The sequence below is a fragment of the Echinops telfairi genome, unplaced genomic scaffold (assembly GCF_000313985.2).
Source record: "Echinops telfairi isolate 266 unplaced genomic scaffold, ASM31398v2 ScPeMD7_3533;HRSCAF=4204_0, whole genome shotgun sequence".
In the NCBI taxonomy this organism is placed as follows: Eukaryota; Metazoa; Chordata; class Mammalia; order Afrosoricida; family Tenrecidae; genus Echinops; species Echinops telfairi.
Genome location: NW_022107431.1, coordinates 58,181,121 through 58,195,473, shown reverse-complemented (window position 1 = coordinate 58,195,473; position 14,353 = coordinate 58,181,121). Strand labels below are relative to the sequence as shown.

General features: G+C 41.2%; 1 protein-coding gene across 6 annotated transcripts in view; it reads right to left on the bottom strand.

The window, feature by feature from the left end:
* The window catches only part of NCOA7 (nuclear receptor coactivator 7), a 199,215-nt gene that overhangs the window by 47,137 nt on the left and 137,725 nt on the right, over positions 1-14,353 (bottom strand). For 4 of the 6 annotated variants that reach the window (XM_045294348.1, XM_045294347.1, XM_045294349.1 and 1 more), the window contains 5 exons: positions 9,835-9,948; positions 9,099-9,224; positions 7,012-7,196; positions 1,297-2,318; positions 3-169 (listed from right to left, as the gene is read on the bottom strand). In XM_045294348.1, coding sequence (XP_045150283.1) covers positions 3-169; positions 1,297-2,318; positions 7,012-7,196; positions 9,099-9,224; positions 9,835-9,948 — 1,614 coding nt within the window. The remainder of the gene's footprint in view (positions 1-2; positions 170-1,296; positions 2,319-7,011; positions 7,197-9,098; positions 9,225-9,834; positions 9,949-14,353) is intronic. The other 2 variants (XM_045294350.1, XM_045294351.1) reach the window with 1 other exon arrangement.

Here is a 14,353-nt window from a genome sequence, read left to right as displayed (position 1 = left end):
CTCTCTCGAGGAACAGCGAACCAGTACTCTGGCTGCTTCCTTCGTCGGCCGTACTGCTGGGCCAGGGCGGCAGTGTGGGTGGCAAAGGATTTTCTCATTGGTTTTCCCACCTTGATGCACAGAAACATGGGAGGAGTCTTGCTTTTCTCCTCTTTTGAAGGAAGTATATCTGAATCATACATAAAAGAGCTGTCTTTAATATTGACAAATTGGGTGACATGGAAGTTTTTCAAGTTATCAAGAATAGGGTCGAATCCCTTCTTGGTGCTGAAGGATAAAACAGAGTGGGAGGAGCATCACGTGACCACATCTCACTAAGGTTGATTGCATTTTCCAGACTTTCTTTAGCACAAAAGGGAAGAACTTTGAATGCTTCGGTGAGAAATTACACATTGGAAATCACTACAAAGAACAAGAAGTGGAGATTTATGATCTCCCTGAATGAAGGATACTGAAGATCCATTCATATTAATGACTGGTCCTGAAGATCCAATCACACTACAGTGCAATTCAGTAGAGAACTGAAATATCCAGAAAACAATTTTAAACTAGTTCAGCATTGCAAATCCATGATTTAAAAAAAAGTCACTTAAAAGATTTCTTTAAAATCCAAACTATACCTTTAAAAAAGTATTATAGATCAAGTACTATAATACAAAAAAAGGAAGAAAAAAAACCCACTGACATCTAGTCAATTCTGACTCTTAGCAACTGTATAGTAGGTTTCTGAGGCTGTAACCCTTTGGACAGTCTCATCTTTCCTTCTCTGAGAAGTTGGTGGCTTTAAACAGCCAACCTTGTGGCTGACGGTTCAGTATTACAGTGCCACTGCAACAGGTATCAAATATTGCTAGTTTCCCCCATTTATTTATTTATTTCCCCCAAATTGTATTGGGAGTTAATACATATATTATATCATTCCATAGTTCAATCATATCAAGTATAATTGCTACAACCGTGTTCTTTTTCTTTTTTAAAATCACTTTATTGGGGGCTCGTACAACTCTTATCACAATCCATCCACTCATCCATCCATTGTGTCAAGCACATTTGTACATATGTTGCCATCATCATTTTCAGGACATTTTCTTTCTACGTGAGCCCTTGGTATCAGCTCTTCATTTTATCTCCTGCTTCCCTCACCCTACCCTTGATAATTTATAAATTATTATCATTTTTTCATGTCTTACATTGACCAATGTCTGTGTTCTAAAATAATTTTACTGCTATTGCATATGCAAGTTTTGGAAAGGTAATCATACAACAGATTTCTAGGATTTAAGAAAACTGGCTTACCTTCAATGGGTACCTGGATTCTCTTTAATAGCCACAGCTGAATTTCAGATTTATTATCCATTTGTGCACCACGGCAGCTTTTATCCAGAGACGATTCCAAAGAGGAATCTAGAGACTCCTTAAACTCGTTTTCTTCTGCAGAAGGTTCTAGTTGCAGTGGAAGGGATGGGCTGATTTTATCCAGCTCTTCCTTGCCCTCAGTTGAGGGGTCACGTGTCTGGGGAAGAGAGCTACTAAGAGTGACGTCTACTCCTACGGGCTCAATGTTTTTGTCATCACTTAATCCTGCTTTCTGTACATTTTCAGGTAACGGTGAAACTTCTTTGTTCTTATTAAGGTAATATTCGATGAGTTTAACTTTATCTAGCTCTTCGTGTATGTTCAGTGTGTTTTCCACTTGGCTCTCTGGGGACCCGGACTGCTTGTCCACTTCTGGCATTATATCTTGCTTCTCACAGGCTTCTAAATCTAGGGCTCCCTTCAGTTCAGCACCACCCTCTGTTCCCGAAACATTCAGAACTGACTGCAGCTGCCCTTCTACAGCAGAACTGATGACTTTTGACTTAGCTTTCCTTAAATCCCTTGGGTCAACACACTCCTTGGCATTGTCTCCTTTGGCCAACCCACTATCAGTTTGAAAAGAAAGTTCTTCCAAGTCAACAAAGTCATCATCTTCCACTAAATGGGCGTTTTCTTTGGCTTTAGATTCAAATGCTGTCTCAGGAAGTCCCTTGCTCACCCAGGTCACTGGGGTAGATCTGTTGGTTGCCTCTATAGAAGATTCCAGTTTCTTTAACTTTCCGGGCAAAGGGCTGTCCAAGGGCTTTGTATGTGCGTCATCAGATGCCTTGTCCCAAGTTTTTGCTGATTGGGAACCTGTACTGATGGTTCTCTCTCCATTCTGCGGCCGTTTCTCCTTGTTGAGAGATTTGAACTTACTGAAGGGATTGATATCCTTTTCAGAAGCCAGGTCTTCCCATTCTCCAGGCCTGTACAGAGGACAAAGATCCTGAGGTAGGTCACTGTTGGGGAAAAATGGTGGGTGCACATGGAATGTTAAAAACAAAACTGAAAATAAAATGGAGGAAAGGCAAAAAACAAAACTCAACCAAAATATAAATATGCTGCAACTTAAATTTATGCTTAAATTATTTCAGAATAGGGAAACAAAATCAATAAATTGACTTAAAAAAACACCACCACATGAGTCAACTAAAGAAACAGCAAAAGAAAGAATCATGATGTTGCAAATCTACTGGAAGCAAGATGGAATGGTTTCTGAAGTCAGGTATGAATATGGACATGTCAACCACCAGACTTTTAAAGATGAAATAATAATGTTTCTGATTTTTAAGAAGGAAAAGACAAAGGAGAGAATGTATTTTAGTACCAGTAGCTAAAATTCCTTAAATATTCAAGCTTTTCCTTTTCATAAAAATCTATAGAGCAACTACATTAATTCTGAATGGCACATTTACTTAGCAACTACTAATTTAAATACTCTATTTAAATTCTCTAGGTCTAGAGGCTGACCCTGAATTTTTATTTTGGTTTTCATGGCTTAGTGCCTAATGTTTTCAATAACAAACATCCTCCCATCTCCAAAGAAACTGCAAAAACCATTTATGTAACTATAGCACCAATTACAAAAATATACACTTGTACCATTATTAAGGTAATATTCGATGAGTTTAACTTTATCTAGCTCTCCATGTATGTTCAGTGTGTTTTCCACTTGGAAAACAATTTTTTTTAATCTACAGAAAAGTAAACTGGTTTATCAGCTAAAACATATGAATGACAGGTGCTTCGCTACCAAGATTTAAATTTCAAAACAATATTGAATAGTTTGTCACAAAATACGTATTTTTTAAAGCTGAGACTTTTAACAAAACCTCATATTGTCTCCTTTTTGGGTGCCCCTATTGGATTAACACAGAAATCTTTTTTTAAATATCAATTTCAGAAATAATTTTATGTTTTAAAACGATGATCTCATATTCAAGCTGTACCTTCCCTATTACGTTGTTCCAGGCAGTTCTTAAATGACAAGGAGACTGTCTCCTTCAAGCTATTTTATAAATCACTAGCATGTCACATTTATGCTTTTTCTAATAAGAAATAAAAGCCTGCATAATTGTTAAGATTCTGACAAATGCTTTAAAAGGCCTCTTTAATTCATAATTTGTTTCAGTTCAACACGAATTCACTCAGCTCCTAAATGCCACGTGCTGAAGGATGATTGTGATCATGTTTTCTGTTTGTTCTGCAGGAATGTTGCAAGTACCTGGAGCAGTAGGGACACAATGTTTCCTCCAACATGAGCATCTCAGAGGATGTTAATGACAGCAATCACTCATTTTAGGGTCAACCAAGCTAATGCAATGTGGTTTGACTTCCACATTGGGGCTCACATTTTAATTTGACATCTTAAAGTCCAGAAAAAGTCTTGCAACTAAGAAATCCACTTTCCCCCAGACTTCCTGACTAAGCTGCATTTTCTCTCCTGAACACTCAAGTCCTTTCTATCTCTGTTCCTCCCCTGCCTCGCTCTCTGCCTCTGAGAACCCATTCAACAGCCCTCCAATCAGCTACCTACATGACCTTCTGTGCACGATCCCTCTTGTTCTGCTTGATCCAATTTCCAATTCTCTACCCAGGATTCATTTCCTCATTTTTCTGTGCACATCAGCTGCCACGCTTTGCTGAGGCAGATTATGTAATGGCAGACTATATAACGGTGGCTACTGGCTCTGCTGCTAGTGGACGCTTTCTACACTTGGCTGTCACTCCTTGTCTGTCAGCAGAATGGAGGAAGGCCCTCAGTGAGCCAGGTTGACACAGTGGCTGCTACAATGGGTTCCAACATGCCCAGGACCGGGCAGGGTTTCCTTCTGTTGAAAATGGGGTCGTTAGGAATCGAGATCAACTTGATGGCCCCTAACAACGACAACAACAAAACACTTAGCAGCACCCAGTGATGATCAACTATCCCTCAGTTCCCTACTTATGTTTGGTTGCAGCTGCAATTAAAACATGACCTACACCATACAAAACCTTAAAGTGAGGGTGGAGAGATTACACACACACACACACACACACACACACACACACACACTTCCAAATACATTGTACTTATTACTATATCACATGACTTTTAGTAATAATTAAATTTAAGGCAATTTTAAAAACTTTCTACAACTGATGAAATTCTGAACACAAATCACAATGCCCAGGCTAGTTTTCCACTTGTGCACACAGTGCTCATGAGACTACAATTTCTTTAATAGTGGCATTCAAATCAAGAATCAGTGCCCACCTGAAATCATGTCACCAAAATTGGAGCCAGTTCTTAAGTCGCCTCTCTCCCTCCAGTCACAGCCTCGCTCCTATTTCCAGATCATTAACCATAATCTCACATTGAGAGAGGTGTTTTGTAGAGATGTATTTTCTAGTATTAGATAGAATATGTAAGACCTGAAGATGGGCACTACTGTTACTCTACTAAAAACAACTATCAGAAAAAGATAATAAAAAAAACCATGCCATTTGTTCAGCCATCCACTTATAAACTTATCAATATCTTTCCTTAGGAGCCCTGGTGGTATAGTGGTTAGTCATTTGGCTGCTAACTGCGAAGTCAGCAGTTTGAAACCACCCGCCTCTCTGAGGGAGAAAGACAAGAGTTTTCTCCTCCTGTCAAGAAGACCGTTTTGGAAACTCGCAGGGGCAGTTCAGCCCTGCGTACAGAGCTGCTATGAGTTGGCATCGACCAGACAGCAGTGAGTTTGGAGTTGGGGTATCTTTAGAAGATTCTTTATCTTCTCTCATTTTGTTGCAGAAAACAGTGTTCACCATCTTCCCTGAAACTCATTTCACTTCCTCTCTTCTTCCTCTCTTCAGATTTCCACAATCTGCCAGGCAATTGTGCTTGCTGTCAGTTGAGTTCTCCGTCTACACTTCTATGGCTACAGGGCGGTTTGACTCTTGTTTCTGTGTGTATGTCTGTCACACCCAAAAACTGTAAGCTCCTCAAGGGCAGGGGTCACGATATATTATTCCTCTTCATGTCCTTGGCACAAAAGGGGCATGCACTGAAGTGCAGTCAAAGCCCCAAACACACAGGCACAACAAGATTCTCAGGGTTCAATGCACTCCACATTTTCTTGATAAATTTAACAACAACAACAACACAAACCCGAACTCACTGCCACTGAGTCACTGCCGATCATAGTGACCTTACAGGGCAGGGTAGGGCAGCTCCTGTGAGTTTCTGAGACTGTGTTAACGGGAGTAGAAAGTCCCATCTTTCTCCGAGGATTGGCTGGCGGTTCACAACTGCTGACCTTGTGGATCATATTCCAGTGTGTAACCATTAAACCGCCAGGGCTCCTTGAAGAACTAACGGTTCATATTGATGACGGCAGCCTGTACACTGAGTACCAGGTTCTTCAAGGGCTTTGTAGATACCGATTCATTTAGTTTGCACAACCACCACCCTGGAAACTGGGCGTTACTATGAATCCCACTGAAAAGAGACAGAAAGTGAGGCTTGAGAATGCCCAACTCCTGTAAAGTCAGGGAGACATTAAGGCCCTGAAACCCAGACAGTTTGGCTTTGGCCACAATTCACATGTGATACAGCTTCCTAACCTCTTGCTTTGAACATTCTGGCAGCAAAATTTAGAGATTACCTCAGTGTCTGTGTTCTGCTAGTAGCTTCAGTGGCTTGGAGTTGGGCAGTAGTGAGTGGATCTGATACTAACCTTCTAGAACTTTCTTCCGTTAGTTCCCTGGTTACCATTCCTTCTTTTCAAGTGAAAAGTTCCCATTTTCAAAATGAAAAACTCACTGCCATTCAGAATCACAGTGGCCATACAGGACAGGGTAGAACTGCTTCTGTGGGTTTCCGAGACTGTAACTCTTTATAGACACGGAAAACCTCACCTTTCTCCCGAGGAGCAGCAGGTTGGTGGTTTCGAACTATTGACTTTTCAGTTAGCAGCCCAACACCTAACAGCTACATCATTATGTCTCTCTTTATACAGTTGAGACCACTGTTCTGCCTTTTCTTTCCAATCACTAGGGTTTCTAAAGATTTTTGTGGCTGGAATATGTAGAAAGACAGACACTCTGACAAAATGACAATAAAACCAGATTATCCTTAAGAATGGAGCAGTTCTCCAAGCTTTCTAAACTCTCTTCGCGGGGAGCAGTTTTGTCTTTTTCCTAAGACACCACCTTGTAAGGCCAAAGTCACCAGGACTACAGCACCAGCCACCTAGACTTCAGAGGAAACACCGTGTACTAGTGCTCCCTCCTGGCACGAGGGAGTCTAGCTAGAGGGCATGTGGCATCACTACGCCCTGTCCACGCAAACCTCTGTTTATGCAGCGCAAGCTACGGCAAGGGTTAAGGAGGCTGCCCATTCTGGAATTTAAAGGGGAAAGAGGAAGGGAAGGAGAAAAGACAGGGAATTAGGAGTGAGTGAGGGAGAAGAGAATCAAGTTTTATGTTCAACTTTTCCTTATCATTGACTTTATTAATTTCGTTTCCTCTCATTTTTCTAGTTCATTTTAAACGAGAAAGTAAATTTTCCAACTTGAAATGCCTCTGCCCAGTCATCCACTCGTATAAAGGCCCTTATTTTTAAATTGCCTTTGTTTCTCCCAATACCCTCCTCTGTTTTCTGGTTAGCAAAGAAACGTGTCTTACGAGGGCAAGGCGTCTTTGATCTTCATGTGGGAGATGTCGCTGTAGAGAGCAATGGACACCACCTCTTCCATGGGGCAGATGAGGCCATACTCCTCACACCCATTTTCAATGACCAAGGGATCCGACTTGTGAGGGTCGAACATGATATTGTTAGGAGTGACGATCATGACCCCTCCCACGACACCCTGCGGGAGGAAGGCACAGGTCAGCATCACCAACTACAGCTACGCTCTCAAAACCACCCCCACCAGAGCTTTGTAGCTAGCTAAGGCTGTCATTCCCATTGTTCTGTGCCCGGATCCGACCACTTCTCCTCCAGCAGAGCTCAAAGAGAGGCTGCATTCGTGCCGTGTGCAGGGCAGGGACACACAACAGTCTCCGTCTGGCCGGCATACCGACCCTGGTCCCAGCACGGTCACTGAAACAGCATAGTTAGCACATGACCTTGGGTCACTCATGGGGTTTGTCTGTAAAATTCTCCAGTTGCTTGTCTGTAAAATGAGATGTCTTCCTAATTGAGAGCATTGTCAGTTATAATTCACTCAACAAGGATTCACCCGGGTCAATGAGGTATGTGCCTGGGCTGCGGAAACAGCTGTCTTTGAGTTACGGTGCCAAACGAAGGTCCTGATCTTCTTGTCCGAAATGTTTAAATTGCTCACATCCAGTCAAGAGTTCATAGAGCCAAACAATGGATATTCACCTGTCTGTCCATTTGACATACTGTGGTGGCTTGAATGTTGCTATGAAGCCAGAAACTATGCCCCCTGCCACCACGCCCCACAGGGTCCCCCATGGTGGACAGAATTCAGCCGAGCTTTCAGACGAAGACAAATGAAAAAGATTTGGTGATCTACTTCTACTTCGGAAATCAGTGAATGGAAACCTTAGGGATCACAACAGAACCCTGTCTAACTGCTTGCTGTGGACGCCATCGGAGGGCTCACTTGCTGGGGGAGGGCCTCCTGTGGGGTGACGAAGGCCACATGGGCACGGAGACCGTTGGGAAGATTGGCAACAGTGCTGCAGAGATGGACGTGCACATGGTGGTGAGGCAGAGGCTCGTGTAGACCTGCACAACGTTTCGTTCTGTTATAAACATGAGGTCACTACGAGATGCAGCCAACTTGATGGCAGCCCACAGTCATCTATGGAGGTTAAAGGCAAAAAATCAGGCACTCCATGGAAGTTTAAAAGTCTGAAGTTTGGTCTGGATCCATTACATAGATCTTGGGGTGTCCATGGAGATATAATTTACCAGAGACAGCAGGATACAGATGACTCCGTTTTAGTAAATAAATGACCTTGCACTCTTAATGAGTTCATTGATCATTTTTGCAGGAAGTTTTGCATTTCAGGTTTTACTTTTTTGGGGGCGCAAAAGTCATAAATCCATTTCAATAACTTATTTTTCTATTACCCTGTATCTGACGTGAACTCTCTATTATGAGCACAGAAATTCATTTATACAATGTAACCCCTCCTTGAAAGGCTCATCTGTTCTTTTTAAAGTCATAACCAAAAATCTAAATAGCATGACACAGCTGATGTTAACTGTGATGCCAGGACCACTAGCAGCAGCGAACACGGGGGGAGGGAAAACTTACCATTTTCCAGTTAGGTGTTTAGCTCTTTAGATGAATTATCTCTTTCAATTAACATACCACGTTAGTTACAGTTTATAATTGTTTGTTTTTTAACTGAGGAGAAATGGAAGCTGAGAAAATATCAACACCCTGCCTGTGGTCTCAGAGCTGGTGGGTGAAAGAGCTGCAACTCAGCTCCTGCGTCTGACTCCTGAACTGCCTGGGAACATGTGGGTACAATCTCCCTTACAACTGACAGGTCAAGAACTGAACGATAAAGGATGCCCAAGGTCACCAAGGCTCACATTTCCACTCAGTGATCACATTGCCTCAATATGTAAAATGTCAGGCATCCGGCCATGGCAGATTAATGAATACTCATCAAATCTGAAGGTGAAACTTTGATTAAGATATTTAATGTCACAGCCCTTCCAGTAATTTGGAGCCACATTTAATTTCCATGGATTCCCAGAAAAGGTGACAGACGGCATGACTATATACCTTTCCATCAGTGAAGTAGCGACAATTCATTTTTAAAAATTTTACAATGCCTGGCTCATCTTCTTCGGATGTAGATGATAAGACTCTTTCAATCGGTTTTAAGGCCTTTCTTGCTAAGTCAGCATCCTTTAGAAGACAAAAATTTCCAAAGTAAATGCAAGCAGCTTTTCCAAACAAATTAATTATAGAAAATATGCCTCATAAGTGCCCTGTAAGTCATGTTTTCTATTTAACCAGAACATAAAAAAATTTGTTTTTAAAAAATATCAGAAATGCAGAAAAGTACCCAAATAATACTATACTAACATATACCACTCTAACGCTATATGACTCAATACATATATTTAGAAAATACTTACAAAAAGTTCATGGAAAAATGGAATAAAAAGATGATGGATTTTTCCCCTGAACTTTTTGAAGTCCCCTTGTAAGCTACGAGGACATAGTTCATATCCAACTCATGATTAAAATTCTCTAGAATTTTAACACTCAGTCAACCAAGCATTTAATTTAATACTTTTTATCAAGCCATGCATATCTGACTTCAAGAGATCAAGTGTGAACAGACTGGTCTTGGCTAGGGTGTTTGTGTTCTATAGACTAATGGCACATTTCTTAACCTATCTATTTGGGGAAATGTTTAGATGTAACTTATGAAAAATCACACGTAGAATCAGTAACTCACAAAACATCCTTTTGATAAATATGAACTCCAGTGCATGAAAGGCATACATACGGGCAATTTATCATATTCTGCATCTGAGGAGGATGGAGATATAGCAGCGCCAGCGTTGGACGATGACAACCTTAAGGTACTGGAAGGGCAGTTGGCATCTGGCACAAAAAGGACCTAGGAATCGGAAAGAAGCGTTGGGTGGGTAACAAGAACCAGGCCGTCCACCAGCCAGTTACTCTGATGCGAGGCGATCATCTAAAACCCAATGGGCTCTCACGTAACTCAGACACTATATCGTCTTCTAGACTTATCCATGAACAAAACTCAGTAATAAGCTAGCATCCACGCTGCTGGAAGGGACTGAGTCCACCTGGAGACGCTGTGAGAGACACAGACGTGTCCACGTGACGGCTCCCAGGTGCGCAGACTCAATAGCTGGGGAAGGAAGCCCCTCCCAGGGAAGAGAGCCCTCAATACAAAGACACAGCAAGGAAGCACGCATGCTTCTGAACAACACCTGTGCCAGGTGGGAGTGGGACAAATCCAGGCTGCAGTTTCTGAATGCTAAAGTAAGTAAGGTCCTTTAAGCGAGGAACTGTACAAGGTAATCTCAATACAAAATTGTTACGATGTCTTCGTCATCTAAACACAAAAATAAAATATTCAACAAGTTGCTCACAGGCGTCTCCCTCTAAATGTTCTGGGGCCCAAAATGTGATTATGATCCTGCCATTCAATACTTTTTAATTGAAACATGCATCATCGAGGGGCTTCAAATAGCTCATGTGAAAATCCCATTATCTTTTCATTCCGTTTTCCCAAAACCTTTTTGAAGCCTCCTTGTATGGTCATGTGACTTCTACTGTTAAAAACAAAAGTCAAACCTAACCCTATATGAGGTAGTTAGTTTATTGTGCCAGCCTGGCCAATAAACACATGTGGGATTAATTGAAGGGTGGAGAGATAAATGGCTCGGCAAGCCTCGCCTTTCCTGTCTCTCGCTCTTTGATCATCGGACCAGTGTGCGGATGCCTTGCTTGTTCTGTGCCTCAATTTGCAAGCTACACTACCCATGGGACACGTAACCCGTAGACTGTGTCACTGTAATTTGAGGTCCCTTTAAGACTTGCTTCGCCACAGGATTGGAATTTACATCTCTTGGGCTGGGGACTGACTGTTGGTGACCTGGCTGACTGTTGGTGACCTGCCTTGCTGTTTGCTGCCTGTGGCAGGATAGCCTGAATCTCTCTACAGAGGACCACCTTGCGGCCCTCAAGACTTGAAGGACTGCCAGTGTCTCACAACTCTCTAACACATTTCAATTATACTGAGCCATTTGTACTGCTTTATAATTTAACTTTATTTCTTGTGTTATATACCTATCTGTATAACTTAATTTATAATTAAGTTAATTTAACTATTTATTTCTTGTGTTATCTATATATATATATAAATTTATATACAAAATTATTAGCAATCTGGTTTTATCTCTAGATAACCCTGTCTAACACACTATAACAACCTATCAGCATTGCTTTCCCCTCCTCCCATCCTTCTAGCCTTATCACTGTTCTAACATTTGTTATTTAAATTTGACTTCAACCCCTCAAAAATTTTTGAGACAAAAAAAACAAAAGATGCATTAAAGTCAAGGCAGAAAAATTAGAGTGAACAGGAAATAAAATGAGGATAGCTTGCTACTGAAAACATGTCTCCCTAGTCCCAAAACACTTACTGAGCAGTGGGTAATAAAATTGGTTGAGTTTCTAAATTACCAATACAAAGAGATAGAATTAATTAGTTCGATTATCCAGCCAGCTACAAAATTAAATTTCCATAAGATAAAAACAACTCAGTTTTTCAGGAGTAGTACAAGCATGCCCCATGAGGTCTAATTAAAAAACAACAAAAACATAGTGTCCTAGACTGAATTATTCATCCACAATACACTTACAATAAACACAGTAACCTATAAGGTGGGGGGCTGTTCTTGGTAAACACTGCAATTCTTGTGTCAGTGACAAAGTGCCCATGTTCAGTCACATAAAAGCAATGTTACAAAAGGTTAAAACAATTCTTCGGTCTGGATATGTAGCTCTTATTTACTCTGCACAGCTCACTGACAACTGGAGTAGATGGCATTCCTGTCAAGCAGTGCTCCATAAATACACTGTCTACATCTGAGCCCTTGACAAATATTAGGCAAGGCAAGTTGAAGTTCTAATCTCAGACATATTCCACATGGCAAAACAAAGAAGGCAATTCTTATGGCTAGACAAGCCCCTGCACTGAGAGGGAGGCAATATTTGAAAGCTGGGGCGCTCAGCTAGAACATGCACCATCTCAACATGGAACTGAACCTGGGTCATAGGCAGAGGGGTTAAGTGGTCCTATTGTCCTCAGTAAATAATGAGCATTTGCAGCCTGGAGGACCTTACCGTAAAATACCAAAAGACAAACCCATCAGCGTTTTAGCCTATGAATATTGTTTAGTCACTGTGCCCCAGGTATATTTTAAAAGCTTTCTTGTTATAAGTAACTATTAGTTAGGTAATTTCTTAGTGAGCTCAAGATACTTTTAAGTGCACATTCTTTGAATCTTAAGTTTTAAATGATTCATATTCTACATTTTCAAATTTGATAGTTTGATATGTCATCAAAACTAACGGCCAAATTCAGAGTACCACATATACTTATGTATGACTCGAGTTTCTCAGCACATTTTTAATACAGTTTTTGAGGTAAAATTAGGTGCCTCGGCTGATATTCGGGTCAGCTTATACTCGAGTATATACGGTATCCTGATTTTTATTTATGCTTCAAGTATTTTCTAAGGGTTGTTTTTAAAAAAAAATTTTTTTTCTGGGTTTTTTTTTTTTTTGCGGGGAGGCGGGGGGTTGTATTTTAAAGTCAAAGAAAGTTTAAGGTCAGATTTAAATTCAGTAAACTCCCAGGCAAGCTTCTCTAAAAGCCACTTTCTCATGATTGATCACTGACCTGGTCAGATCAGTTTTCTTGCCAACCTCAAGGTGGCCATCTCTAGAAGAGTGACCCTCAAATTTTTCAGAACCGGAGAAGATAAAACTAAGGTTTTGATTTATCAAATGTATCAGGAATGAGAAGGACGCTTAAACGTCCATGTATCGGAGAAAGTATTCAAGAATCCTCAACAGCCAGTGGTCCTCACTCCCGAGTCGCTCCTCTTGATTTCCCAGCCCTTGGCAGCAGAGACCTGAGTGCGGATGCACCGTGGACAAGGAACGGCAGCGAGCGAGTCGTTTCACACATTCTAGGCAGCACTGTGAAGGCTAGAAGAATGTATGAAATCATGTGGCCCAGATCTAATTCTGGGGACTTGGAAACTGAGGTCCAAACACACAAGCTGCCATGAGGTCAAATGGAAACAAGACTTTGGGGGCAATGTCTGTCATTTTTGTCATGCAGCAAATCAAAGTAGTTCTACCTCCTATTGGCTATTGGACCTTATTCTGCTACTTATAAATTAGTTTGTTTAGCAACATACTAAAAAAAAAATCACCAGAAATTATTTTACTGTTTCTGTGACTAAGTCTTTAGCCTTGAATCAGTCAAGGTAAGTTTAAGTTCCTCTCTGTGTCCGTTGCATTTTAGGCAGTAACACCTCAATTACAAAAGAAAACCCACATTAAGAGAGACTAAAGTTTGTTAATTTTCCTAGAGACAAAAAGTTATTAATTACAAAGAGGTGTTATTAATAAATATTAATTCATATGTTCTCCAATTACCTGGCATTGACAGTATACCAATTCTTCCTTTTGACAAGAACAAAATGCCCAAAGCACTGTGGTACCAACTGGGCAACCTGTGCCCTGTGGGCTGCATGTACTGATCTTGAAAGAAATACAAAGAACATCATCACTTTGCCCAAATGATGTTGTGACTAGAAGTAGCAATATCCATCCTGAAATAATTAAATGCCACCCTAATGTAGAGAAGGAGCCCTGGTGGCATTGTCAGGTAAACTTTGGGCTGCTAACTACAAAGTCATCAGTTCAATCCTACCTGGCACCCCGTGGGAGAAAGATGAGGCTAAATGATCTGATCACCTGCTCGTGAGACAGCATCCTGGGGAACTGTACCTCGCAGGGTCACTGGGACCTGGAGTAGACCCAAAGGCACACACAGCAACCGCATATTGAAGAGACACAGGCCATGCTTTAGTAAGTCAATGCTGGAGCCCCACATGCTCCCAGCAGCTTTCTTGATGGGGCTGGGAAGCTTGGCCTGAACGAAGATGTTCCAAAAACTAGTACATTTAAATGTATTAATGTAGTTTTAAAGTAGAAAAAAAAGTCTGACAGTTTTAATAAGTTCTTTAGCAAAAGTTGCGTTGTTGATACGCTAACAACAGCAACAGTAAAACTGAGTAACACCCGAGGTGCTGATGCGCAGCCACACACGTGGTTGGGAGTTTTTTTTAATCATTTTATTGGGGGCTCATACGACTCATCACAATCCATACAGACATCAATTGTGTAAAGCACATTTGTACATTCATTGCCCTCATCATTCTCAAAGCATTTGCTCTCCACTTAAGCCC